General features: G+C 32.6%; 3 protein-coding genes across 4 annotated transcripts; all 3 read right to left on the reverse strand.

Annotated features, from left to right (window-relative positions):
* Positions 1–552: 552 nt before the first annotated feature.
* LOC103847607 (probable protein phosphatase 2C 23) lies at positions 553–3,719 on the reverse strand. The gene is made up of 4 exons (XM_009124696.3): positions 1,440–3,719; positions 1,241–1,354; positions 861–1,125; positions 553–779 (listed from the first exon to the last, which is right to left on the reverse strand). The coding sequence occupies exons 1-4, from the start codon at positions 2,979–2,981 to the stop codon at positions 664–666; spliced, it is 2,037 nt and encodes a 678-aa protein (XP_009122944.2). The 5' UTR covers positions 2,982–3,719; the 3' UTR covers positions 553–663.
* Positions 3,720–11,536: 7,817 nt separating this feature from the next.
* On the reverse strand, positions 11,537–15,856 carry LOC117126843. Its single transcript, XM_033275998.1, has 2 exons — positions 11,650–15,856; positions 11,537–11,556 (listed from the first exon to the last, which is right to left on the reverse strand). The coding sequence occupies exons 1-2, from the start codon at positions 15,854–15,856 to the stop codon at positions 11,537–11,539; spliced, it is 4,227 nt and encodes a 1,408-aa protein (XP_033131889.1).
* A 1,774-nt stretch (positions 15,857–17,630) lies between these two features.
* On the reverse strand, positions 17,631–26,456 carry LOC117126906. Of its 2 annotated transcripts, XM_033276207.1 has the most exons (9): positions 23,574–26,448; positions 23,221–23,488; positions 22,990–23,104; positions 22,791–22,915; positions 22,200–22,281; positions 21,989–22,100; positions 21,747–21,910; positions 21,558–21,678; positions 17,631–21,428 (listed from the first exon to the last, which is right to left on the reverse strand). In XM_033276207.1, the coding sequence occupies exons 1-9, from the start codon at positions 23,913–23,915 to the stop codon at positions 21,120–21,122; spliced, it is 1,638 nt and encodes a 545-aa protein (XP_033132098.1). In that variant the 5' UTR covers positions 23,916–26,448; the 3' UTR covers positions 17,631–21,119. The 2 variants fall into 2 exon arrangements, with proteins under 2 accessions (XP_033132098.1, XP_033132097.1); XM_033276206.1 differs by having other exon boundaries at positions 21,989–22,281; positions 23,574–26,456.
* Between the last annotated feature and the right edge of the window lie 33 nt (positions 26,457–26,489).

Below are 26,489 nucleotides of genomic sequence, written 5' to 3' on the forward strand. Positions count from 1 at the left end.
CTGCTCAACATATTTAGTTGAACTTAATATACAACTTTATGGAGGCCAAAACGATAGTACACATTGTAAAATTGAAGATTGAGACTTGAGAAATGTACAATGGGGACTACGCACATAAAGATCCAAACTTGTGTTGCTTGTACTGGTGGAAACCAGTACATAAACAGCACGAGACGAGACCAGGATTTGGTGGGAAGTAAGCGAGTTAAGTGAAGAGCAATTTAAAACCATAAATAGAACAAGAGTAGATAGCTTCTTTAACTCTCTCCATCTCATACCCACCACATCCTCTTCTTCATCTCCCTACATTTACTTCTCTATTCCATTACAGTTAGGAGTTGGAAGACACATAACCACTTCAATAGCTTGCATTGACGAATAGATTTCCACAAATGTCGAATCTATATAAAAAACGTCTTAAATTATAAGTCAAAGATTGGGTTCTGCAGACTAGGATTCGTTGTTGGATATGTATTTATGGAGAAACAAAGATAATCAAAAACAGATAGATGAAAGCATGACATGTGAGACTTGTGTTTAATGAGACTTGTGTTTTAGTTCCAGAGCCAAAACTTTTTTCTTAATAATTATTATTAACATAATACATATTTGCACGTCTTACTCAGAGTTTCTCTCTGTTCATGATATAGTTTTGATTATACTTTATACACAAGACTTCCACATTCTTCCTTCTAAAGAGATCACTACAATAGAAACATCATCGTGGTACCGTCTCCGTTCCCCTTGTGGTATCTCAAGCAGTTCATTAAAATCCATACCTAGAAAGATCAATAAAGATTTAGAAACCACACTCAATACTTGGAATCAAAGAATATCATCGAGGTTTTTCGATATATTACCAGCTTTCTTGGCAGCCCGGAAAAGAAGTTCTTGAACCAAGTGTTGAGCCGGGTCACCTTCAGGTTGTAAGGTGATGAAGAGTTCCACCTCTGAAACCGCTTCTTCATTAGTGAAGTATTGGTAGAGACCATCTGATGATAGTATCAGAAACTGGTCCTTAGAGCCTAATCTATGGTGGTAAAGTGCTGGCAAGCAATTGATGTAAGGAGACGTCCCTATGTAATCGATTTGAAACATTTCGAGAAGCGCATTGTTCCATTTTGGCTGCAAAGATTGTATATCCCAAAAGTTAGATTATGTTGCAGATACAAAAGTCTTGCCTATAGACTAGTGACCGAATAATGTTCAAGAATCAAGAGATGATGAATGTGACATGTACCTGCTTGAGGAAACCTGCACCGAAAGCTCTTGTGACCTTCAACGAACCTTTAACACGTTCATTCGACACAGCACTAGCATCATCTGGATGCTCCTTTCTTATTCTATCAACTTCCTGAATAATAACAAAACTGGATTTCATCAAAACTGTTCGACATTTTACCAATTCTTACAAATTTTAAATGCTATAGCTTCTTTACCTCTTCTACGTTTGTGCTATGATCAACAGTAAGCTGAAAAGCAGATAGGTTCGGGACCAAGCCAGCTCGTTCTCCTTCACAAGTACCATCGAAATCAATCATAGTTTCTTCGTTGATTCGTTCCAAGTCTTGTCTTATCTTACCCATCCAGTACTCAGTCTCAGCTTTCTGACCAAGCACCGCTCTACTATCTCCCACATTCATCAAATAAACATCTTCGCCTTTCATCAACATCACAAGAACACAAGAACCCATCAAAGCTAGCTCAGGATTCTCGTGGAGTATCATGTCTGCATTCTCTAGATACGCTTCTTCCGTCTTCCTCAGAGCTTCCGACAAAGCCTTCAACACGTCCGAAGAGTTCGGATCCGGATCCGGATCCGACCCGTTTGTCCTCTTGTTGATTTTTTCCTTTAATAAACGGTCGAGATCGAGCCTTTCTCGATCCCACTCGCATCTCCACCGTCGTTGACTTTCTTCGCATTTCGTTGACTTCCGACCATCGTTCTTTGACTTTTTCTCACAGTTTTCGCTCGGACAGGAATTGTTACTGTCCTGATCAACGCAATCAGAGGAAGGATTTGCGTCGAGTTTGGGATCGTCCCATAGCAATCCCTTGAGCTCGCGATGAACAGCTGGATACAGATGAGAGAGAAGATAGTCCGGCGCATCTGGACCGTTGAATCCATCGTAGATTCCGACGAAGAGCCATCCATGTTCTTCCGATACGACGACGTGTACACGATCCTCCCCGGCTTTCCCCTGAGCCCACTGAAGATTCTGGCTTTCGAGCGATACGTCGTCGTCTAAGCTCCCTTCGCTACTGAAATTCAAGCTGTTCACCGTGAGATTCTCGTTGTGCGGTGGTTGGTGATGCTGGTTCCGGGTTTTATCCGACCCGAATACCCAGTCGGGTTCTTTAACCGTTTTAACCGGAGCCACGATGGAGTTTTGTCCCCGGTTAATCGTCTTCGAGATCGCTCGACGGAGAACCCGAGCTAGATATCCTTTTCTCGACCCGAACCGGTTAGCTAAACCGTGAGAGAAGCTGCGCTGGAATTGATCCGATTCGGAGCCGAGCGGACCGGAGAATAAACCTAAACCGTCGATCGGACCGGACATGAACCCTCTCTCGATCGGACCGGAGAGAAATCCTCTCTCTAACGGACCCGAACCGGGAACGATCGGACCGGAGCTCCTGGGTATCGGTTGCAAGGGGATCGACGCGAACGACGTCGTGCTCTCGAACGCGGCGGCTCTGTCGATGTGCCCGTACGGATCGTAGAGGGAGGTGGAGAGGGGAGTCGCGGCGTTCGCGCTCACCGATGCGCCGGAGATGGTACGGAACGTCGTCGTCGTTGTGTCTTCCTCTGAGTGAACTTTGGAAGATGAAACTCGGGTCGGGTCGGGTCGGACGTAGCAGAAGGAGTGGCCAAGGCCTTCGTCGAGAGGATCCGGTTCAAGAATCTTCATCTCTTTTTTCCGGCGAGTTTCTCCTCCGCCGGTGAAACATTTACTCAGCTTCGTGATTCCGTTACCCATCTAAGTAGCCGCCGATAAAGACCAAAAGCAAATTTCTTGAGAATTGAAAAAACTGATGAGTTTTAGAGAAATTCAAAAGGTTAGATTACAATTGAAGTTGTTCAGACATGGTAGACAGGGGTTGAAGAAGATGTAAGAGAGAGAGAGAGAAAGAGAGAGAGTTGACTTCTGTGTAACGAAAATGATTTTTTTGAGTGGAAATTATAAAAGGGAAAGAGAATATAAAGAAAAAATATATATGAGATATTATAATATTATTCTGTTTTTGTGTTTTTAAATCTGAAAAGGGGAAAGAATTGATGAGGATGAAAGAAATAAAACTTTTTGTTTTGAAAAAAAAAAGACAAATTAATTTTTGCACCGAGCTCTTTCGACGCCAAAGGGGTTGACTCGTGGCTAAGGCAGGGTTGCAGTTTTCTTAACTCAGGGGTGGATTTTGAAATGTGTGTCTTTTGTTCACCCTCGTAAGGAAGCGCGTCCATTGCACGTTCACACTTAGATCGCTTTTAGAAGTTAGTTTTTATATTCGGTCAAAATAGATAAACAGAGATAGTTGGGAACCTTCTGAAATTTCAAACTTGAATTGGTATAACACTCATTTTATTTAGATAATTTTTATCATATCAACTATTTAGGTAATGGTTTTTCTTTTGTAAATTTTGCATCAAAATATGTTAAAATGTTATATTTAAAATATTATCAATAGTATTTAAAATAGATTTAAAAGGTTGATGGATATACATATATTTTTATTTTTTATGTTAAATATGTATTTTACAAGAGAAAATAAAATTCATTGACTTTATAATTGTAGATGCTATAAATAGTTTTGCTTAATAGATAAGATTTATCTTGATGTACTTGGATAATTGATATCTACTAAATAAAATAATATTTATAATTTTATTCTAAAAATTAGATTGATTTGTTTAAGTGAATTTTAATTTTAGTTTTTACTTTAAAAAAAATAAAAAAATATTTAAAAATATTTTTATATACAAAAAATGTCGATTTATAATTTTCCTTCAAAATAACACTAAGTTCTAAATTAGTATTACTTGTAAATTATATTAATTTTATAAATAATTTTATTTATTTAAATATTATTGGTTAAAATTTGTAATTAATAAATGTATATATACATTTCAATTATTTTTTAATATGCATAGAAAATATCAAAGTGATACTTTAAAGAAAATGGAGAAAATATTGAGTAAAATAACAAATCATTAACGTGCGCGTGGGAATGAAATTGAACTGACCATTTAGGGATTAAAAACTCAAAGACTGTAGAAAAAAATTAAAGACCAATTAAGGAAAGCTCTGAAAGTCAAAACAGCTACAGTTTCCTTCAAATTTACACTACTTCAATGTGCTTCGATCACCGTTGGATCTCGTGAGGAGTGTAAGAGTGTGCCACACGTCAGTTGATCACTGACTCTACGTTATTTCATAAATTCTCGTCAACTCTCAGCTCTTGCCCGCTGCTTAACCATCACTATCTCTCCTATGTCATAAATATTAAATTTATACTTTATTTCTTATTTTTATACTACAATTTGTCCAACTAAAAACTTAAAACGTACTCTAAATGTTTTTTTGGATAATTATTATAAGTCTATTGTTAATTTTGATTTTCTTGAGTGGGTGGTCTATATTTATATATTGTAGTTGGAAGTTGTGATAATTACTATTATAAGGGGGTGTTAGTGGGGATGAGATTTATAATGAGTCTTAGAATTTCTAAGTCTAGTGTTATTGGTTTATAGATTCTCATATTCTCATTAAAATCTATTGTTATTGGTTTGATGATTCTATAATTCTATACAAAATCATTTGTTATTCAAAAAGTTTAGATTTTAATGATTCTACAAATCTATTAAAGTAAGTGTTAGTGGGAGTTGAATTCTTATCATTTTAACTCACAAATTAAGATTTTGAGAATACTACATGTTTACCTTGAATTCTTAGAATCATTACATTACTTTATTTTCATAGATTTTCACAATATACAAAATTCTCTACATCCCTTTCCAAATTTAACAAATCCCTCAACTTTTAAAATCAACAAACTCTATAGAATCTAAGTCCCACTAACACTTCCTAAATCACGCGAGAAGGATTCGAATGGTGGAATCATATCTTTTGTTTTACGATTTGATTGGTTCTACAATAAAGATAAGTAATTTATCATACATATATACACAGTATATTACATTAGCATCGTACAGTAGCAGACATTTGTTTTCAAAATTTTGTTGCAAACTTTTAAAAAATAGAAAGTTACATTGTAAAGTTATTTGGGAATTTGGGAAAAAATGCTTAGAAATATAAAAATAAACTCAAATATTTTTAAAACACAACAAAATGGTGCATTTGAATATTGATACGGAATAACAATGTTGGTGTTTTGTTTATTTTCCTACAATATAAGATAAAACTCAGTGTTTAAAGAAGTGGCATATGTTGTTCAAAAAAAAAAGGTGGCATCTTGTAGTATGTTACATGCTAAAAATATACTACATATGCTTACATTTGAATATTTGATAGTTTACTAAAACATACAAAATTGTAATTATCTGCAACTAATTGTTGCGAGCCAATCCATTTCAACATACCTTAAATTTTTAAAACTCAAAATCTAGAATGAACAACATATGTAATATATTGAACATAGTTGTCATTTATGCCTCAATTTGTCTCAAAGTTGAATAATTTAGATACAATACACTCATCGTTAAGTATATACATAGGTAAGTATGACACTAAAGTTGTGTACGGCTTAGTAAATCTTGAGATAGATTGTAATCAAAATAGCAATTCGATCTAATTTTTTTTTAGAAAATCTTAGCAAATCCCTATAAATAAAAATATAAAGTGTCGTATTTTTAAGGTTGGATTTACTTTAATGTAGCAAATCACAATAAACAAGGTTGAATATATATATATATATATGAATTTTATATTCCCTCTGTTTCATAATACTTGATGTTTTGCCACCTTGCACAAAGATTAAGAAAATTACATTTTTCTAAAAAACATATTATAAAGATATAATTTTAAAATCAGTTAGCTAATTATAAAAAAAAAACTGTTAAATCTAATTGGTTGAACAGTTTCCAATAAAGTAAAAGTTAACCTTAAAACCTCAAAACTTCATGTAAATTAAAACAAAATACTTCATCTAAAACATCATCTATATTGAAACGGAGGGAGTAATTGGTAAACTAGACTCTTCAAGTTTTCTTACTTTCCAAACATATCAGCTTCTTTTTGAAAATATTAAAACTTAATCTATATTACAAATTCATTTTATATATTATAGTTGTTATCCAAAAGTAAATATGAATTACCGTTTTTCGACTGAATATTTTATGATTAATGTAATTTACACGGTACATTGGTAGTGTACAAGATAGTAGAAATACATGAAGATTAGATGTACTAGAAAATAAAATATTATTAGAAGTCCTTCTTTAGCTAAATAGAAAAGAAAAGAATTACACTGCTATGTATTTAAATTTATTCAAGAAAAAACAAAATAAGTTGAATGGAATAAAATGGTTTTAACGTTACAATTACTCTGGGATATTCTCTAGTTCAACATACAAAATTTGAGTCAAAATTTAAGATGAATTGAGTAATTGGCTGATCCGTTACAAATTCATTTTACGTTTTTTTGTCATCTTCATTTTACATTTAATATTATAGAAAAGCGGTAATCACCAATCCCACTAAGAATCCGTTACATTTTGAGATTTTTCGTAATCCATTCATGTTGTTCCACGTGAAATTTTTGAGGTTTACGTTTTTGTTTCACCGGGCATAAAAAGCTGGTGCATTGTACATTTTAAATATTTGAATGGATTCGGCAAACACGTTGCAAATATGTCAAGAATCAGTCTCGAGTAAAACAAAAGAAAAATGGAAAGTATCAGTTACTTTGTAACGTTTAAATTTGATTTTAGATTTTGTGCACCATTAAAAGGCAAACATTAACTTTATCATTTGTCAATCACTGGTTATATGCATTTTGAAAAGAATTTGAGGTTAATTATGACCAACTTTTCTTCAATGAAAATCTAATCAATTTTAGATGATATGTTTGTAAAGATGTGATAAATCTTCACATATCTAGTATGAGGTTGATTGGATATTTGGTAGTTTATAAAATATACAAATTTATGATGATTTGCGACTAATTGTTGTGAAGTGCAATTCCATCTTAACGTGCCTTAAATCTTTAAAACTCAAACTTTGGAAAGAAAATATATAAGTAGAATTGAATGTATTTTCCATTTATATCTCAATTTTTTTTCTAATTTAGACACAATTACTCTCAACTTTAAATAGGTTAGGTTAAGTACGGTACTTGAAAATGTACGGCTTATTAAATCTTAAGATATATTTGAATCTCAAATTTGTTACAATACCTAACAAATCACGAAACTAAAAGTGTCTGGATTTATAGGGTTAACAATATATTTTCTCCTCATAACTATCATATAATCACCACGTCCCCATCAAAGTTCGAATTTTATTTATCCATGAATTAAAAGTTTGAAATCCATTCACACACAAACCATGATTAAGCTCGGTTTGTTGTGTACCAATACATGCCTAATCATTAGACATTAATCAAAACCTAATAAAACTAAGAAAATACCCAAATAAAGTAATTAATCCTTCACTCATCCAAAATAAAACCCAAAACTCATAAACTAAAGGATCAAAATCACCAAATCATCAAATCGAAAGAACCAGATTATCTTATCGTTAATGATTTTGATTTGGAGATTTTAACCTTTTGGATTTTCGAGTTTTGGATTTTATTTCATGGTATGTGTGAATAGATTTCAAACTTTTAATTTGAAGGAAAATACAATTCAAACTTTTATCTTAAGATTTGAAGGAAATTGATATTTAATATTCATTTGATGGATATATAGAACAAGGCCTTAATTTCGTGTGGACATAGTGCTATATGATAGTTACGAGGGGAAAATAGATCGTTAACCCTATAAATCCAGATACTTTTAGTTTTGTGTTTTATTAGGTATCATTAGGTAAAGAATCCACGTGATATCGCGTGGGAGCTCATTTTTTTAAAATACATATCACTTTATAATTTTAGTTTTTATATAAAAAATTTTATTTTTTTCCGAAACAATTCTCATGTCAAAGCGTAGAATATATGTGTTTATATTCATTTATAGATAATATAAGAAACTTATATTTTATAGTTTTAGATTACAACTAAAATAAAAATATGTCCATACCAAAAATATAAATCTTCTATTAATTTAGGTAAGGTTTATAAAATTTTAAATGTATTAATATTTTCAAATAATTATAATAAGCAACACATTTAAATTTAATAATTTACTAATTTAGAAAGGTAATTTATAATGACAAGTATTACATTCATGATTTTTGAAGCTTTGTAAAAATATTGTACAATACATATTTTTATTGGTAAATTACACAATTGCATTTTGTTTATTTAAAAAACTGATCTTTGACAATGAAACTCTCTGTTTTCTAATCTATTTTTGAGTTTTTTGTTGTTATTTTGGTTATGATTTGTCATTATCCATAATTCTGTATAAAAAAGACTAATGGTTGTAATAACTGACAACCAAATATTGCAACGTTCATATCTAATGATTACAATACTAACACCAAAAGTTTCAAATACACATCACTAAATACTGCAATTACCAACAATTATAATGCTTCATGAACTACGATTACAGTAACCCACTACCAAAAATTGTAATCACCAACAATTTCAATGTTTCATATAATCATTTAAAATTTATTATTTAAGTAAATATAATAGTTAACTTCAACAATTTCAAAGATTCATTTAAATCTCTGAGTATCTTTTCTCATTTAATTGTAATTAGAGATTCAGTTAATAAACACTTATATCAAACTCAAACATAAATTTAAATGTGCATAAATAAATATAATTGTTTTGGTTTCTATTTTTTAAATACTTATCTAGTAATAAATTATTTAAATAAGCCAGAACGTTTTATCTGAAATCCGAATAAAAAAAAAATCAAAAACGTAGCAAAACATGTTGCAAACCACAAAAGATAACCGAAAACCCTAAATTATTATTTTTTAAATATATAATATTAGAAAATATTAATTACCCAACAAATCATATTATCCAAATATTTTTAAAACATTAAGATTAATTTAATATGTATACAAATAGATATGAAAATAGAATTAAAAATCTAAAAACTTATGCAGTTTTTAGAAAATATACATTTTTAGATATTTCTATATTTTTTAAATATATATATGTTACTTCTAGAATAAAAAGACACATCTTTAAACGAAAGATAACTCTTTAAAAATATTTACAGTTTTTTATGATGAAAAAATACATCATTATGAAAAGAAGCATCTTTAGATATTTTCTCTTAAAACTAATAAAATTTATAGATAAAAAACACATCACTTAACATTTGTTGGAAAAAACACAATAATTAATGTGATATTGAAAGATACATCAATTTTAAAACAACATTCAACATAAAAACTTGTATCCTTTAATTTTTACTTTGCTAATATCTATTTATTAATACTTCACAAATATTCACAATTGTTTTTAATCTAAAACTCAGTGTATTAATATGATAATTTGAATCTCTTAAAAAAATTATATGAAAATTACATCTCTTTATTTTGTTCACAGTAAAATTGTAGTTATTAGTTTTTGAAATGAAATTATATCTTTTTGTTTGTTATTTTGCTCATATCAATTTATTTATACTTCACATAAATATTTACAGTTGTTTTATATCTAAAAATAGGTGTTTTAATATAAGAATTTAAATTTCTTATGTTTTTACATGAAAAGTTGCACCTATTAAGTTTTTTTAACTTGAAAATTTGTATTTATTAGTTTTTGAAATGAAAAATATATGATCCATTTGTATCCATTTGGTTACGACTCGTTCGTACCGTTTTAGTCATGACGCATTCATACCCTTTCGGTTATGATCCTTTCACACCTTTTTGGTTATGACATGTTTGCACATTTCCGGTCAAAATCTATTCGCAACCTTTCGGTCACGACCCTTTGGTCACGTCCCGTTTGCACTTCTTTGTCACGATCTATTCGCAACCTTTCGGTCATGACCATTTGCATCCTTTTGGTCACGGCCTATTTACACCCTTTTGGTCACATTTATGACACTTTCACACCCTTTCGGTTATGATCCACTCGCATCCTTTCGGTCATAACCCGTTCGTAGTCTTTCGGTCATGACACATTCACACCCTTTAAGTCACGACACGTTCACACCTCTTGGATCATGACACGTTCATACCTCTTAGATCACAACACATTTGTACCTCTTAGATTACAACACATTTATACCTCTTAGATCAAAAAAGAATTGTACCTCTTCGTTGATGACACCATATTAATATTTATAATTGTTTAATCAGTGTTAATATTTAAAAAATCATCTCTTAAGTTTTTAATATGAAAATTTGTATTTATTAACACTGAGATAAAAACTTTATGTCTTTTTATTTTTACTTTGCTCATATTTATTCATTATGACCATTTGCATCCTTTTGGTCACAACCTATTTGCACCCTTTTGGTCACATTTACGACACCGTCATGATCTATTTGCATCCCGTTCGTAGCCTTTCGGTCACAACCCGCTTGCATATTTTCGGTCACGATATGTATGCACATTTTCGGTCATGATACATTCGCACCCTATGGATCATAACATGTTTGTACCCCTTAGACCACATCATGTTCGTACTTTTAGATTACGACACATTCTTACTTGTCAGATCAAAACAAATTTATACTTCTTCGTTGATAACATCATATTAATATTTATAATTGTTATTCAGTGTTAATATAAAAATTTCCATCTCTTAAGTTTTTAATATGAACATTTGTATTTATTAGCATTGAGATGACAACTTATGTCTTTTTTTTATTTTACTTTGCTCATATCTATTCATTAATACTTTATAAATATTGATAATTTTTTATATTTAAAAGTTAGTGTATTAATATGAAAATTTGAATCTCTTAATTTATACATGAAAGTTGCATCTCGTAAAATTGTTTTACATGAAAATTTTATTTTTCAGTTTTTTAGATTAAAAGTTGTATATTTCACATTTATTTTTCTCATACCTATTTATTACTATTTTACATAAACTAGATGGTATGTCCGCGCTACGCGCGGAAAATGTTTTAGTTTGAATGCGTTTGAGTTGAGAGATTCTTTGTAAATCATGTCTAGAAGCAGAAGTTATTATTATTGTTATCAAAAGCAGATACTAAGGTCTTAAGAAGAAAAATATAAATCATAGACGATGTGGTGGACTTTTGAAGAAGCGGCCCTGTAGATGTGATGGTTTTCTTGAATGGGGGCCTGGAAATTTTGTAAAGTAAATAAGGAATCCAAACCTAGTAAAATGAGTTTTTATATTATTTATAGTATAATAAGACGTACCTTGAAGTAGTTATAAAGAAATCACCAGGTGAAAGTCTACCTCTCATTTATCACTGTTGATCGCTGTAACGCAGAATAGCAGATAAAAATGAACTTTTAGATAAGTAGTCACGTAAAATATATGGATTGAGGTCTTAAAGTTGAAATTTTACTTACTTTCATGGGAACGAAGACGGTTAAAGATCTCCTTGTAAACTATGTTCTTCACTTTTTGTGGATGCTGATCTCTCGCTTTAATGATTTTTAGCCCTGATTTGCTTGTTACACGTGAGAGAGCCACATAAAGTTGCCCATGTGCGAACACTGGTTTAGGCAGATATAAGAGAACCTCCTTTAAACTTTGTCCTTGACTTTTGTTGATTGTCATTGCGTAACACAATCTGATAGGAAATTGCCTACGACGTAAGGTGAACGGTAACTTTGTTTCCTCATGCAGGAGAACAATCTTTGGGATCAAGACTTCATGACCAACGTGTGAGCCAGTGACTATGTCTGCCTTAAGCACTCGTTCGCCTACGTAGGTTAGGATCATTCGGGTACCGTTGCATAATCCTTTTTTCTGATTTATGTTTCGCAGAAGCATAACTGGGGCCCCAACTTTTAGAGTGAGTTTATGAGAAGGCAATCCTGAGTATTCCAGAGAATTGAGATACTCAATCGCATATAAGGCATCATTTTGATCAGATTGAGTATCTGAAATCTCAAAGCTATCGCAGCTGAAGTAATCTCTTGATTCTCCGTCTGTGTTAGAGATTGTGTATGCATTGATTTCATCAACTGTTTCATTGCGGGGAGTGAGGATAGCTCTATCGGTGTAAGAGCTTTGAGAGATCTTTATTTTGTCGATGTCTCCATATGCGGCCTCAACAACTTGTTTTAAAGGGTCATCTATCGTCTGTTGAACCAATGAGTCGTCGACAGTTATCATTTGCTCATGGTAACCATCATCTTCATCTTCTGCTGATGATTGTGGTTGACCTTCCCCGACTTTAAGAAGCCACTCTGAGAACTCCTTCTCGTCCTGATTGACTCGCATATTTATTTTTAAAGAGAACTTGTGGCAGCTATCCCATAGATAGGAATGACTTATTGAAGCTAAGACAGTATCAGCCCTACTTCCTTGTGGAATTACTGGTAAAATCTGTCTGAAATCACCACCCAACAAAACTGTTTTTCCACCAAAAGTCATATCCTTTGCAGGAGGATTTTTCTTAGACATTATATCCTTCAACGTCTTGTCTAATGCTTCAAAAGCATGCTTATGAGTCATAGGTGCCTCATCCCAAATTATGAGATCCGTTTTCTCGATTAGTTCAGCCAGCATTGTACCTGGTTTGATGTTGCATAGCTTGTCTTCAGAAAGCTTCAAAGGAATATTAAAGCGGGAATGAGATGTTCTTCCGTTAGGTAGGAGCAATGCGGCTATCCCTGAAGACGCAACCGGTAGAACGATTTGTTTTCTAGAGCGAAGTCTGGATATAATGGTTTGGTATAGGAATGTTTTTCCCGTGCCCCCTGCGCCATAAACGAAGAATAGTTTTCCGTCCTTTTTCTCAACGGAGTCTAAGACTGATTTGTAAATCGCACGCTGATCAGCATTAAGAAGGGTGTACTGTGTGTCATGTCTCAAAGTTTCCTCTGCAACATCATAATCCATTTCTTGGGTCCACAAACTGTTCCCTAATTCTTTTAGCAAAACAGGTTGGATCTTAGGCATACCTTTAATATCACTTATCGAGCGGTCATGCATCCGCATCAACTTTTCCACTTCGATTAAAGTGTATTGCTCAAGGGTCTCATCATCCAGTTCTAGATTTGAGTGACCTAAAAATCTTTGTCTCTTGCGGAGTATGTCATCACTCATTGATTTCCATGATTGTTCCCATAATATTTTAGGGCTCGCAACAAAGCAATGGTTCAAGAATGTAACAAACATATCACGGATTTGGAATGGGGTAGCCGTTCTAGAAGCCTCTATCATACTCTCGATCCACTCGACATCGTTGTCCAAATAGCCTCGTGCGTAGCAAACCGATTTGAAATCAGGGTATTTAACATCGTTAAACGTTTTGAGCTCATCATAACTTCGAGGACCCTTGATCTTATTTATGAGAATCCTTAAGTAATAACGATCACCTGCCGATGGGTGAACAGCTACGATTCTCCCAATGGCTTTTCCTTTTTTACGTTCAGACCAGACTTTGGTATTGTTGTTCCATACAAAATATTCCGGAATTTGCACGTAAGTTAATGTCCGTGCAAAAGCTGATCTTCTGCATAAGACCATCCACTCAGTGAACATTGTCTTCTCAATACCTGGCTTGCGGACTACACGCCCGAGGTTATCAGTATCCTTAATAGTGATGTTATGTTCACCTTCTAAGTGAATGATAAGCTTCTCAACTGATGGCTTTCTCTTGTGTATGTGGAATGCAAACGTCCGCCACATACCCTCACAAGCTGATAAGTACCGCGCATCAATAAACTCTTGGATCTCATTCCGTTGCTTGATTACTCTCTCTTTTGGCTCGCTAGAGGATGCTAAGCTAGATGTAGATCCCGTATTTCCATGCTCAATAACTGCGGAAGCTCTGTCAACACCTTTGGTTATGTACTTGAATAAGTACTTCACAGCACTTGTTCGATTACACCATTCAACATTAATATGAGCTTCGTACTTCTTCAAGAGCTTCAAGTTATGAGGTACAACAAAATTGTTGTTTAAGATTTTTCCATCCTTCAGTACAGACGCATTCTCGTTCTGCCGCCGACGATACAATACATACCCTGATTTATCAATTGAAGTATTGTCATTATACGGTCGAGGAAACTTTTTTGTGCACACATTATTATCCATACATGGTGACTTCGGATTAGTAACACCACATGGACCATGAATCATGTGTTTTGTTACTAAATTGTAACCTTCAGGGTCTTCTTCCTTGTTTGGAAGCTCAGCTGAAATAATCTCATCTACTTCCTCTGCACTTGGTGTTCTGGAAGAGTTTCCAAACCACAATAGTATATGTGCATGAGGGAGTCCTCTTTTCTGAAACTCTATCCTGTGGAGAGCAGCCGTGTATGGCTTGAAGTAAGTTCCTTTTTTGAAATCCTTGAGGAGCTGGTCTAACTTCATCTTAAAGACTCGACACTCAATGTCTGGTCTATCATTGGGAGAGTCTCCACCATACTTCATAAGATGCTCTTTAATCTCTCTCCAGTTGGGATTGGCCGTCATTGTGATAAACAAATCTGGATTCCCATATTCTCTGCAAATAGCCATCGCATCATGATATTTTTCAACTAAGTATCGGGGCCCACCGGTGAAACTTGGAGGGAGTATGAACCTCTGTCCAATAATTTTAGCATTAGTATCACCCTTGCTGACAGCGTCGAGTACATTATTGTAGAGCTCAGCTCTCAGAATATCTTGATTATTCCTTGCCCACCTTAGTCGATCTTCTTCAATCGCTGTATATATGTCAATAATATACTGATGGAGTAGACGTCCGCCTATAATCAAGGTCAGCCCTTGGTTAAGACGGGTCTGGATCTGAGCGGCATAGAACTGGCGGATAGTCAGGAATTGCCTTGTTCTTGAAGTGCCTGTCTCAAGATGTAATGGGATCTCTGGATGAAAACCGTACTCTCCATAGGGAAACAAAAGAGGATATTGTAGGGTCATGTACAAAGGGTGATCATCACGTATCTGCTGCAAAGTGTCAGATTGAAATTGGACCACTATATCTCGTTCTCCAATTGTTGATGACATATCCCCTACAATAAGACCTGCGACCTCGTCTGTACTCGGAAGATCGTACTCTTTCCCTTTCCCCTTATCTGGGAGCAATCTGATTTTAAACTCCTTCCCAACACTTTCGTAATAGTCTCGTGCCCGTCGGAAAATCTTGGCTAAGCAATTATTCTCGTCAATCATCCTGATGAGGCGCTCCAGGGTTGCTTCATCAAGATTACCATCTGTTGAGGATTGCCCCATTGCATTTAGTCGGTTTCTGACTTCATTTCCCGTATCAAAAATGTAGAGTTGGAGATACTCTGGGAGACGACCTTGTTGGGGTATAAGGGAACCAATCTTGTGGTGAGTTTGACCCTGTATCCGTATGGTGTAAGGACCAGGTGTATGAACCACACTATGATCCATTTTCATTCCAACCGATGTAAAAGCCAGTACGGAATTATAGACTCTGATAGTATCTCGAAACCACCTAAGCTGGAGAAGTTCTTCTAATAGAGCTGGAGGTTGCTTGATAGGCGGAAGTCTGATTTGGCCATGGTTACAGCAAATAGTGAACGTCGGTTCTCCTGTTTTGGAGTCTGTACCAGTGCTCTCCGAAGTCCACATAAGAGCATTACATTTCGAGCATGCTACGATTGGGTTTTCTTCGGTTTGAGATGTCGAACCTTTATCTGAGTAAATTTTTGTTAAGAATTATTAGATCCTAAGTTTTTTAATATTATAAAAATTTGCCAGAGTTCTAAAGTTGATAACCTATATTGTGAGTGATTGGTTGGGTTGTAGGAAGTGATTTTAGCTTTAATTTTTATCTACAACATTAAATACTATCAATCATGCTTTATCTTAGTTTTCAAAGTTACAGCAAAAAAACTAAAGCTACAGCAAAAACATACAAAAAATGGTTGCAAAAATCTTATTTTTTAAAGCCTCATCTTTTTAGCCGTATGAAATTTTAAAGCTACATCACTTAAAGCCAAATCAAAAAATTTTACAGACTAAATTCTAAAGTAAATTTTCTACAGTTACAGCCTGACCAATCACCCCCAATGTTATTAGAAATTTTGGAATTATAGGGTTTAAAATATGCACCTTTCTTTTTTGCTCGAATGTGACGTATTACACGGGGTTGTTGTGGAGAATCTGCATTTATGCATAAACACTGCATATTAGAATAAATGTACTAAATCTTTAGGGGTTTTTTTTAGTTATAATGCTTACCTTGAGATCGTATTGAGTATCGTTTTGACATCAAGATAGCCTTTCTCATATTGCGTGCATTTTTTTGCTTGACTATTAAGAGAAAAAATGTTAGTTTTAAAGGAAATAAAGTAGGAGATACATATTATAGGCTGCTATCTTACTGTAAGAGTCACAGTCATCGCATCCACCTAATTGATTAAATGCGTAAAGTCAGTTTGTTTGATGAATATTATTGTATAAATATAATATCAGAGTTCACACAAACTTACAGTCATAATATCTTGGTTTGAATGTTGGTCGATCATTAATCATACGAACTGAAAATATACATAATTTTAGGATTATGATGAGAAAATGTTGATTTTATTTTTACAATTATTTTTGAGAATATCGACGCACCTTTTGGTTTTGTACGTGATCCACGGGGACGACCTCGTTTCCTTTTTTGCGGGTGTCCACCTGAATTATTTGCATAGTAAAACCAATTAGCTGTTTATTCTAAATTAGCAAAAATGTCTGATAATTAACTTACACTGATACTTTAATGTTATTTGTGATCTGATGTATAGTATTAATTGTATTTGATATTTTTATAGTCATTTTAAACATGTATTTATATACACATGTAAATATATGTATTTTTGTATAGATTTTTATGAATGTAAATAATGCATGATTTTTTAATATATAGTAACAATTAATATATAGTAACAATTAGTTGGAATATGGTTATGATTATTCATGTGCTTACTAAAATATGTCTGATTTAAATATGAGGTTTTATCTGGTTTCAACCATGCTATTTATTTTAAAAATAGTTCATAGCAAACTATTGATTGAAAAAGGAGACGTATTCCCTGTAATAATGGCTTGCCTACTACGTTTTCGATCAATGTTTTGGGTGACGCAAATATTTGTTACTAATAATCTATACTATTATTTATGAAGTGATTTAGCTTACCTGTCATGATTTTCATGATTTTAGGTAATTTTGCATATTTATCATGTTTTGATTATGTTTAAATTGGGTCATTAATTTATTAATAGTTTTTAGTTGAGTCCATAATTTATTAATTTAAATAATATAACTATAAAATATATAATTAGATTTATAATTATTTTGATTCTGCTTATTTGTCATGTTTTCCATGATTTTACTCAATTTTGCTTATTTGTCATGTTTTTATTAGGTTTTTTACGTCATTGATTTATTAATAATTTTATGCTGAATCACTAATTTATTAATCTAAAAAATATCCGTAATTAATTTTATATATAACTAAAAACGAATTTTTATTTAATAATATTAAAATCTATATGTTGTATTAAAATTCGTATTTTCTTATTTGTCATATTTTATTAGGTTTTAAGATTTTATATAGGTCATTGACTTATTATTAGTTTGTAGCTGGGTATTTATTAATTCCAAAAAAAACTTAATGAATTTTATATATAATAGAAAACGTATTTTATTTTAATAATATTAAATTTATATATGTTATATTAAATAACTAATTACAAACTAATATAATAAAATTGTGAAAATATATTTAAAAAGTAAGAGAATTATTATATATATTGTGTTCCTACCTGTAAACAATATTTTTTTATTATAAGGTTAAAAAACTAAGATATAAAATAGTTTATAATTAAATATTAGTCATACAAAAATATTTATATAAAGATATTTTCTAAACTATTGCTAATATATGAGTGTTTTAAAACTTTCAACACAAAAATAAGTACATAGTTTGATGAACGTTTTTTGATATGTATAAATAATTTGATGTTTGATTTAACTATTTAAAATCGTAAATAATAACTTAACCGTTGCGGAAAAACGAAGGTATCTATTTTGAAAGACAACGTTTTGACCGGCAACAATGTTTATTCTCCGTCTACTCTTCTTAATGGGCTTCGTTTATACTGTTATACGTAAGATACTTTTGGTAAAACTGATATAGCAATTTCAATGGTTATTATTATTTGATTATACACAATCGCTGTATAAATTCTTACATATGTTTCAAGTGTATATATAAATAAATAAGATTGGTTTTGAATTTTTTTTTAAAAATACCTAATTAATATATGTATATATATATATATAGGTAACTTGTTTGAAAATAGATAATTTGATTACCTATTCATTGTATTATGGATTACTAATATTTATCATTCTTATCAATTAAAATTATTACTAATAAGCAGATCATTCCAAATATAGTAGTATAGGTATATGAAATTTTGATATATATTCAATAATGCATACCGGAATTTTGTATCTTATTTTTTTATTCCAAAATTTTGTTAGTCTTATAAAATAAAACAGTTTTTTTTTGTTTCTAATAGTATGATGGGTCACAAATATTTAAAAACATTATTTATTTTTTGTGGTTGACCAACTTCATGCCTACGGTTCGTAGCTTCATACACAATAGATAATGAGTCTATTTTGATTCTCTCGGTTGGTTCTCTCTCATTACAGTTGACGTGGTGCAGAGTAGACTATATGATTGCATATTGAAATAACTTAGCCAAAAAGAATCGGAAACCCATCTTAATTTTTTTTTAAATTTAGACGCATCAAAATATGTTCTACTTGTTCAGGGGATAGAAGCAAGAGATTACGTATTTACCTGTGTTTTCTTGTGGTTGATCAGAGGGCGGTGCATCCATTCCGGCAGTACGCTGAAGGTTAGACACAATCTATTATCACTTTGGTAAACACATTAGCTTTTATAAATGTCGAGATACGATCATACGAACGCGTTAGACTTACACAGTTTGGGCGTCTAGTATTGCAAAGATGGCATATAATGTTTCTTCAGCTTATGTAAGATAAGGATGAGTTTTGGTGAGAGTTGATTTTTTTCTTTACCCCTTTGAAAGCATATACTCGTAGATTGATAGGGCTGATTTTCAGAATTATTTTACTTTCCTTTTATGATGTAGGATCTTCGTAGATATGGTAATTCATAAAGGTAACGTATAAGATTTGTTTCCTTTTATGATGTAGGATTTTTGTAGATATGGTAATTCATAAAGGTAACGTATAAAATTTGTAATCAAGTATCATAAGTGGATTTGGAAATAAGTTTTTTTTTGGTATTAGCAGTAGCTTCCGCATGTCGACTAATATGTAACATGTTGACCATAGAATTTTCAAAAGATAGAATGATGATAGAAAAATTGGAAATTCCAATTCTGTTCAATTAAAGAATAAGGAAAAAAAACAATGCAAAGTGAAACAAAGTATATGCACACATAGCAAGACTTAGTAATATACGTTCATAATAGAATTTTCTAAAAGTTTGTGCCAAAAAAAATATACACATAAAGCAAGACTTAGCAAAATTCATTCTTAATTTAATTTATATAATTTATAGTATTCAATTATGTTAAAAAGTATTTTATTACTTAATTGTGTTACTCTTTTTGTTAGTTATAATAGAAACATATTTGACAATAATATTATTTTCATCATATAATGATGAAAATTGTAAACTAAAACTATCCGAAAATACCAATGGCTTATATTTGAAATAATAAAAATATTCACTTCAAACTGGTAACACAGAAAAAATATTTTAAATTTCAAATATTAGTTAAATAAAATTATAAATGTGAAAATTTTCATATAAATAGAAAATAATTAATATACAATACTAAATATGTTATCCGCGATTAACATAAAATTGAATCCAAACTTTCTGAATTGACGTTATGTAGATTATATGTAATATGTTTGCCATAAAGCTTCCAAAGTGTGTCTTTAATCTAGTGGTAGAGCAGCCCTCGTATATTATCTTGGACCTGGGTTCGAAGTGTCCCACAATCATATTTTTAATGTCATCCATTGTCGCAATAAGAGATTCGTTTTTATAATAGTGAAGTTAATATTTTATCAGTTTTAAAAATGACCCGACCCATTTTTCCTGTGCCAAGTTATAGCTGAGAAAGTTGCCGGGTCGGGACCTTGGAGAAAAAATGTTTTATTGATTTGAATTTGTTAAAAGTACTGGGAATTATTTGACTGAATTTTGATAGTGTTAACATTTAAAATATATTTATTTATTATATGTCTGCATGATATCATGTATTTTTGGTTGTTAGGTGAAACATTTTTTTCATAGAAACTATATATATGAAGAATTAGAATGTTCTAACATTCTTGCTGCAAACCAAAAACGTAATTGTTGTAAACGCACATTAAAAAATATATGTATATATATGTGAATGCATACGTAGATTTATCGTCCAGTAGTGGAAATCAATTGTTAAAAAAATGGTCCAAAGCTCGTATAACCTCATGCAAGAAGGTTACGTGAAGAAAGAATCGGAGTTACATATTAACGTAGGAAAAGCTGGTACCATTAAGTAACTAATCGGAAGATAATTCAGCACTTGTATAATCATAGTATAAAGTAAACTAAGATAATCTTCACACTGAACAAATAAAAAGATCATAACAGGATAAGTAAAGTAAATTGCTCAAAGGGATAAGTAAAACCATATAACGAAAATTGTATTCAACAAAAACTTAAACATGAAAGGATAAAACTCTGAAAATGCAAATGTCAAGAACGCAAAATTATTAGGGAAAATAAAAGCACACATAAACCGCAGCAAACACGTTTACTGCATAGAAGGAAGAGTTCAAGCTATATTAGCCACTCTTCGAACGCTTGGCCTCATCCGACTCAAGATACTCAGCTGCTTTTCTAGCCCTATCACCTGCATCACCTCCGACCACTCCGGAAGGTCCAGAGTCATCACCCCCAGTCTTTGAGATACCATCAGACACTGATGGAAGAGGAGCACCTGCTGGGATAATCTTTGTGACAGTTATGGTCTGAGTCTTGCCTGTCAAGTTATGATCCGAGACCTTCACGATGAACTTGCGTGTCTGCCCGATTGTCTCAAGCAAAGCATCCGGAACAGGAACGCAATGATCAACCCCAACTCCAGCATTAGACTGACATAAAAGCACAATCTACGTGAGTTCATCTGATGCTGCCTTCTCAGAATTCTCAAATCAATGATGTCCTAACTAATTCTATATTACAGAAAGTTATTATATATGTATAACCAGGTGTAGAAGTACCTCAAAGTAATTTGCAACTAATTCTGCTGCATGCTTGCCAGTCAACTCCTTTCCAGCATCACCAAGGATGACAAAAACTGCTTGCTCACTCTTATCATAAACAGAAATCTTTGTCAGGTACCTACAATGAGAAAATATTAGTTATGAGAGATGAAAAAACAAATATGAATCTAAGAGTACAACACTCACTGAGGTACGCCTGTGACTTCTCTTTTATCACACTTCTTATTGTTGCAAACCAGGGAAGTAGGCCCTTTCACTGCCTTACTATTGCAGCCACCACAGGAAATGTAGTACCAAGCAGAACCCTGAATAACATCATCTATAGTTGCAGTGCATTCGAACCAAGCAACCTTCATCGTGGAAAACAAATAGAATTCATAAACACCCAAGTACATAGAAATAATATATGAACAGGACAATTATTGCACCTTAGAAGTTTCATTCTTGATGTAAGAGAATAGTTCCCCAAGAGTCACTGCCTCAGGCTTAGTGACAACCTCAGCTGAAACTCTATTAGCAATTTCTGAGTTTGAGACCAACCTGAACCAAAGACAAAAGCCCAGATATTTTAGGAATAATACAGTGTTAAAATATATACAAAAGTTGTAGAAAAAAGTATTTGAATACATAAATACATACCATTCGAGATAATCCTTGCTTGGCTGAACATCGGCATCCATAAACACTCGGGAAGATGACATCGAAGTGAGAGCAAGGGTCCCTGTTAATAACAAATAGAAGGATGTGATTATCAGGTACATGATTTGTCAATGCCTTATCACTGTTTCTTAACAATACACTATGACCTATGCAGTTAAATAAACAAAAGTTGCAGGAATATAAACAAAAGTCACAGTTCAATAAACAACTAAAATATTTTAGGACAGTAATAAATAATTGAAAGGACAATCAAATTGTCCTTGTAGCAATGTTAACACAAATATTCATTGACAACTAAAATAACAGTCTTCACGGTAAATCAAAGGTATAACTTTTGTCTAAAAGGACATGAGCTAATCATCTAATGTTACAGAAGAAAAAAAAAAGAACAAACCCAATATGAGCCCTTACGCAAGATCTCATCTCAAAACCTAACCGTTGACTCATAAGAGCCCTTACACGTTAAAATATAAACAAAAGAACGCTTCGAATGATGTGAATGATGTGAATGAATATGTCACAGCTAAGTTCTGAATATGTGAATGATGTTTTTATAGTTTTGATGCTGACCTCCAATATGTTTAGGATTCACTGTAGTGACCAAAAGAACGCTTGGAATGCCTCCGTACGATTTGAATTTCTGGCAAAAGTCGGAAGCAGCCTTGTCCCATAGATACATCTTCATCACTGGTCCACTATACAGGGCACAAATCATGTGTTAAAAACAACACACAAACAATGAAAGCGAGTAACAAAAAGAAAAACTTACTCATGTGTCTGTATATGAACACACAGATGCCGCTTCTCTGCTATGTCAGCTTCGTCGAGAACAATATGGTCAGTCAAAGTCTGCCCATTCACCAGCTTCATATGACCAACATAATCTGTGACAAAACCAGTACGATCCGCAGACATCAAAAAAATATATCAAACATGTCTATAAGATGTTCAGTTGTTGTTCACACACAGTATGTACTCTAAAAAGCTAAACTTCACTTACCATAGAGATCAGCTCTGGAGTCACAATTGGCCTTAAACTCCTCATAGGTATGGAACCTGAACCTATCTTCTGGTATTTGAACCGGAGGATTCTCAAGAACAGACAAAGAGGAATTCCAGCTGAATGAGACGGTGGCACTATGATCAGCAACGCGAAACTGATCTTTGCTTCTGGATCCGAAAAAATTGATCAGCTTATAGACAGAACCTGCTATCAGCTCATATCTCTCAACTCGACTGGCTGGAATAAAACCTTGAATAACAGTTCCCTGTATATATCATTTAAAAACATAGATTAATAGAAATATCATCCCAATCGAGCAATACCAAATCAGAGAATAAAAGTAGACAAACCTCTTCGTCGATTAGGAGCATCTCTCGTCCAATGAGGGTCTTCGTGTTTGGGTTGCGAGCATCCCAGAAATGAATCATACGGAACATCAACTCGGCTTCGCGTGGGCCGAGAGAAACCTCTCTGAAGAACATCACTTGCTCGCTAGGCAGAGAGGAGAGATCGGTAGCAGCGTTTGGTTCCATCGGATTGGCAGATGAAGCAACAGCCTTGCCGTTACGTTTCACCATGATCGCAGACGAAGCAGTGGACTTTCCGGTTGATTTCGCAGTCGCAGAAGAGGCGACAGTCTTCTTGCTGGTGTTGTGGTCGCTGGAAGCTGGGGATTTGCCGCTGAGTTCCATCGGAGTGAGATTTGAGAGAATATTCTTAGTTGTGATGGAAGAATTTGGTAAGAGGAGAAGAGGGTTATAAATAAAAAATGGAGAGGTAAGCGAAAGGAATTCATCGGATCAGTTCACGCGAAGACTTGATTACAGTAGTTATTGTGAGGATATAAGTGATGAAGTTAATCGTCGAAACCGATTTGCTGAGAAGAACAATGGAAGATGGGGAAGTCGAAAGAGGAGAGAAGAGCAAATTTAGGGTTACGTCAACGTCTGGTCGTCTCTAAACAATCACGTGAAAGTAAAGAGCAAATGGGTCCAACCAATATTCGCACAGAACAAACGGGCCAAAACGTGGAAAGCCCAAACCAATATGAAAGTAACCTGACGTGGACAAATGCTGCTCCATGAGTGGCTAATTTTCCAGTCCGACGTGGACCATCTAAGGAGGCTTAGTATTTGCCTTTTAGTATAGTTTTGATATTTACAATTATTTTATATCTAAATCAGTTAATAATATAAAAATTGGATCTCTTAAGTTTCTTATATGAAAAGTTGGACTTATTAATTTTTGAGATGAAAGATTGCATGTATTGCTTATGGAAAGACACAACTTTTAAATACATTTTTAAAAAATTAAAAAAATGAAAACATTTTACTTTTGACATTATAATGAAAAGACACAAAATTATAGATAAACACATCATTTCATAATTTGACAACTTTACAAAACTCATTTCAACATTAATTAGGTTGCTAAGTTTTTGAGATAAAAAGTTGTGTCTTTCACTTTTCTTTTTCTCATATCTACTTATTATTTTTTTTACATAAATATTTACAATTGTTTTATATCTAAAAATCACTGTATTAATATAAAAATTGTATCTCTTAAAAAATTATATGAAAAGTTGTGTTTCTTAGTTTTTACTTTTTAAGATGATTATAACTTTCAAAACTAATACATTTAAAATAAAAAGAATCAAGACATTCAAATAAATGTGAAATGACACAACTTTTCATCTTAAACATTGCATTAGTTCTTATAAATTGTGAAAATATATAGATATGTGTCTTTTCATAAAAAATCATATGAATAATCACAATTTTTCATATTTTAGTTAGTTATTTAAAATAGCACATTTATAATGGTAATATATAACTTTTAAAACAGAAAATCAATTAATATACATTTTTATGATGAAAAAACACAATATAACATTTATTTACAAATTTTTACAATAGTTTCATATAGAAGAGATACAACATTTAATCAAAAGACACATTAATGAACAAACACAACTTTTAACAAAAAATTGAGATTCTTATAAAATCATACAACCTTTAAAATTAATTAGGATTGTTATTATTAGTAGATAACAAGTTTGAGATACAAATCTATCTTAAGATTTAACTTATTTTCAAATGTCGTACTTAACCTAATAATTCATATTTTTGAAGTTTATGATTTATAAGTTTACCTACTACAATTTTATGTTTTTACCTTTTCATGTAAATTTTTTTAAGAGAATGCTATTACGTTTTCTGTCTTGAAAAATTAAGTTTGGTATTAATGATTAAGACTTAATTATTTTCTTAGACGTTGGCTCATCAACACATTATGACTTTTATCCAAGTTAGATTAATTAAATACTTCCTAACTAATCCACTATTTTGCCTTTTTATGTGTCGTTTGAAAATACAGAGCTAGATGGTGAGACCTATTTAGGCAACACGAAGATGTTGAAATTTATAGATTAAGACTTGGTCACAAGATGAATATATATATATATATATATATATACATGTTGATTATTCTTCAGTACTGGTTGAGCTGTTGCCATATAGGAAACAGTTGTAAATCGTCTTATAGGAGATCTGAAAAGGTAATCCACAAATGAGGCATGCGAAGAGTGTTGGGATTGTGAAATCCCGTATCCAACTTTATATTCTCTGATTAGTACGATATTGTTTATTTTGGGTCTAATTGGCAAGTCCGTATGAATTTACTTTTGGTTTCCTTTCCAAAAGGTCTCGTACTATTAGAGTTGGACATCTATTTTATATATTAGACACTCCTTGTCTAATTTTCCAATGTGAGACTTAGTTTGTTATCTCACATTCTCCCCCTCAAACAAAGGATCACATTCATCTTGTGTCCCACAATTGACTTCCAGGATTTTTTTACTTGAACTCTGCCACACACACTTCTCAATCCTAACTCGATGGGTCCCATTCCTACTCGAAGGATATTTTGGTCTTCTTGCATATTTCTCGTCAGCCATTCTAATACCAATTGTTGAGATTGTGAAATTCTGTATCCAACTCTATATTCTCCGATTAGTACGATATTGTCCACTTTGGGCCTAATTAGCAACCCGCATGGATTTACTTTTGGTTTCTTTTCCAAAAGGCCTCGTACTATTAAAGTTAGACATCTGTTTTATATATTATATACTCCTTGTCTAATTCTCCAATGTGAGACTTAGTTTGTTATCTCAAGAATGCAACAAATCATTGAGAATGATATATCTTCCTTTGGTGTCTTGTGCAAATGTTTGAACTTATATATTAATCCTGAAATTTCTCTGGTAG

This window comes from Brassica rapa, chromosome A07 (assembly GCF_000309985.2).
Source record: "Brassica rapa cultivar Chiifu-401-42 chromosome A07, CAAS_Brap_v3.01, whole genome shotgun sequence".
In the NCBI taxonomy this organism is placed as follows: Eukaryota; Viridiplantae; Streptophyta; class Magnoliopsida; order Brassicales; family Brassicaceae; genus Brassica; species Brassica rapa.

Excerpts from the sequence above, each read along its gene's own strand:
- LOC117126843 (XM_033275998.1), bottom strand. The coding sequence starts at position 15,856 with ATGTGGACTTCGGAGAGCACTGGTACAGACTCCAAAACAGGAGAACCG. Across the intron at positions 11,557-11,649 it reads CCGTCTTCGTTCCCATGAAA|CGATCAACAGTGATAAATGA; the intron begins GTAAGTAAAATT and ends TCTGCGTTACAG.
- LOC103847607 (XM_009124696.3), bottom strand. The coding sequence starts at position 2,981 with ATGGGTAACGGAATCACGAAGCTGAGTAAATGTTTCACCGGCGGAGGA. Across the intron at positions 1,355-1,439 it reads ATAGCACAAACGTAGAAGAG|GAAGTTGATAGAATAAGAAA; the intron begins GTAAAGAAGCTA and ends GTTATTATTCAG. Across the intron at positions 780-860 it reads CCGGGCTGCCAAGAAAGCTG|GTATGGATTTTAATGAACTG; the intron begins GTAATATATCGA and ends TGATCTTTCTAG.
- LOC117126906 (XM_033276206.1), bottom strand. The coding sequence starts at position 23,915 with ATGGAACTCAGCGGCAAATCCCCAGCTTCCAGCGACCACAACACCAGC. Across the intron at positions 23,105-23,220 it reads CTCCAGAGCTGATCTCTATG|ATTATGTTGGTCATATGAAG; the intron begins GTAAGTGAAGTT and ends GTTTTGTCACAG. Across the intron at positions 21,429-21,557 it reads TAGTTGCAAATTACTTTGAG|TCTAATGCTGGAGTTGGGGT; the intron begins GTACTTCTACAC and ends CTTTTATGTCAG.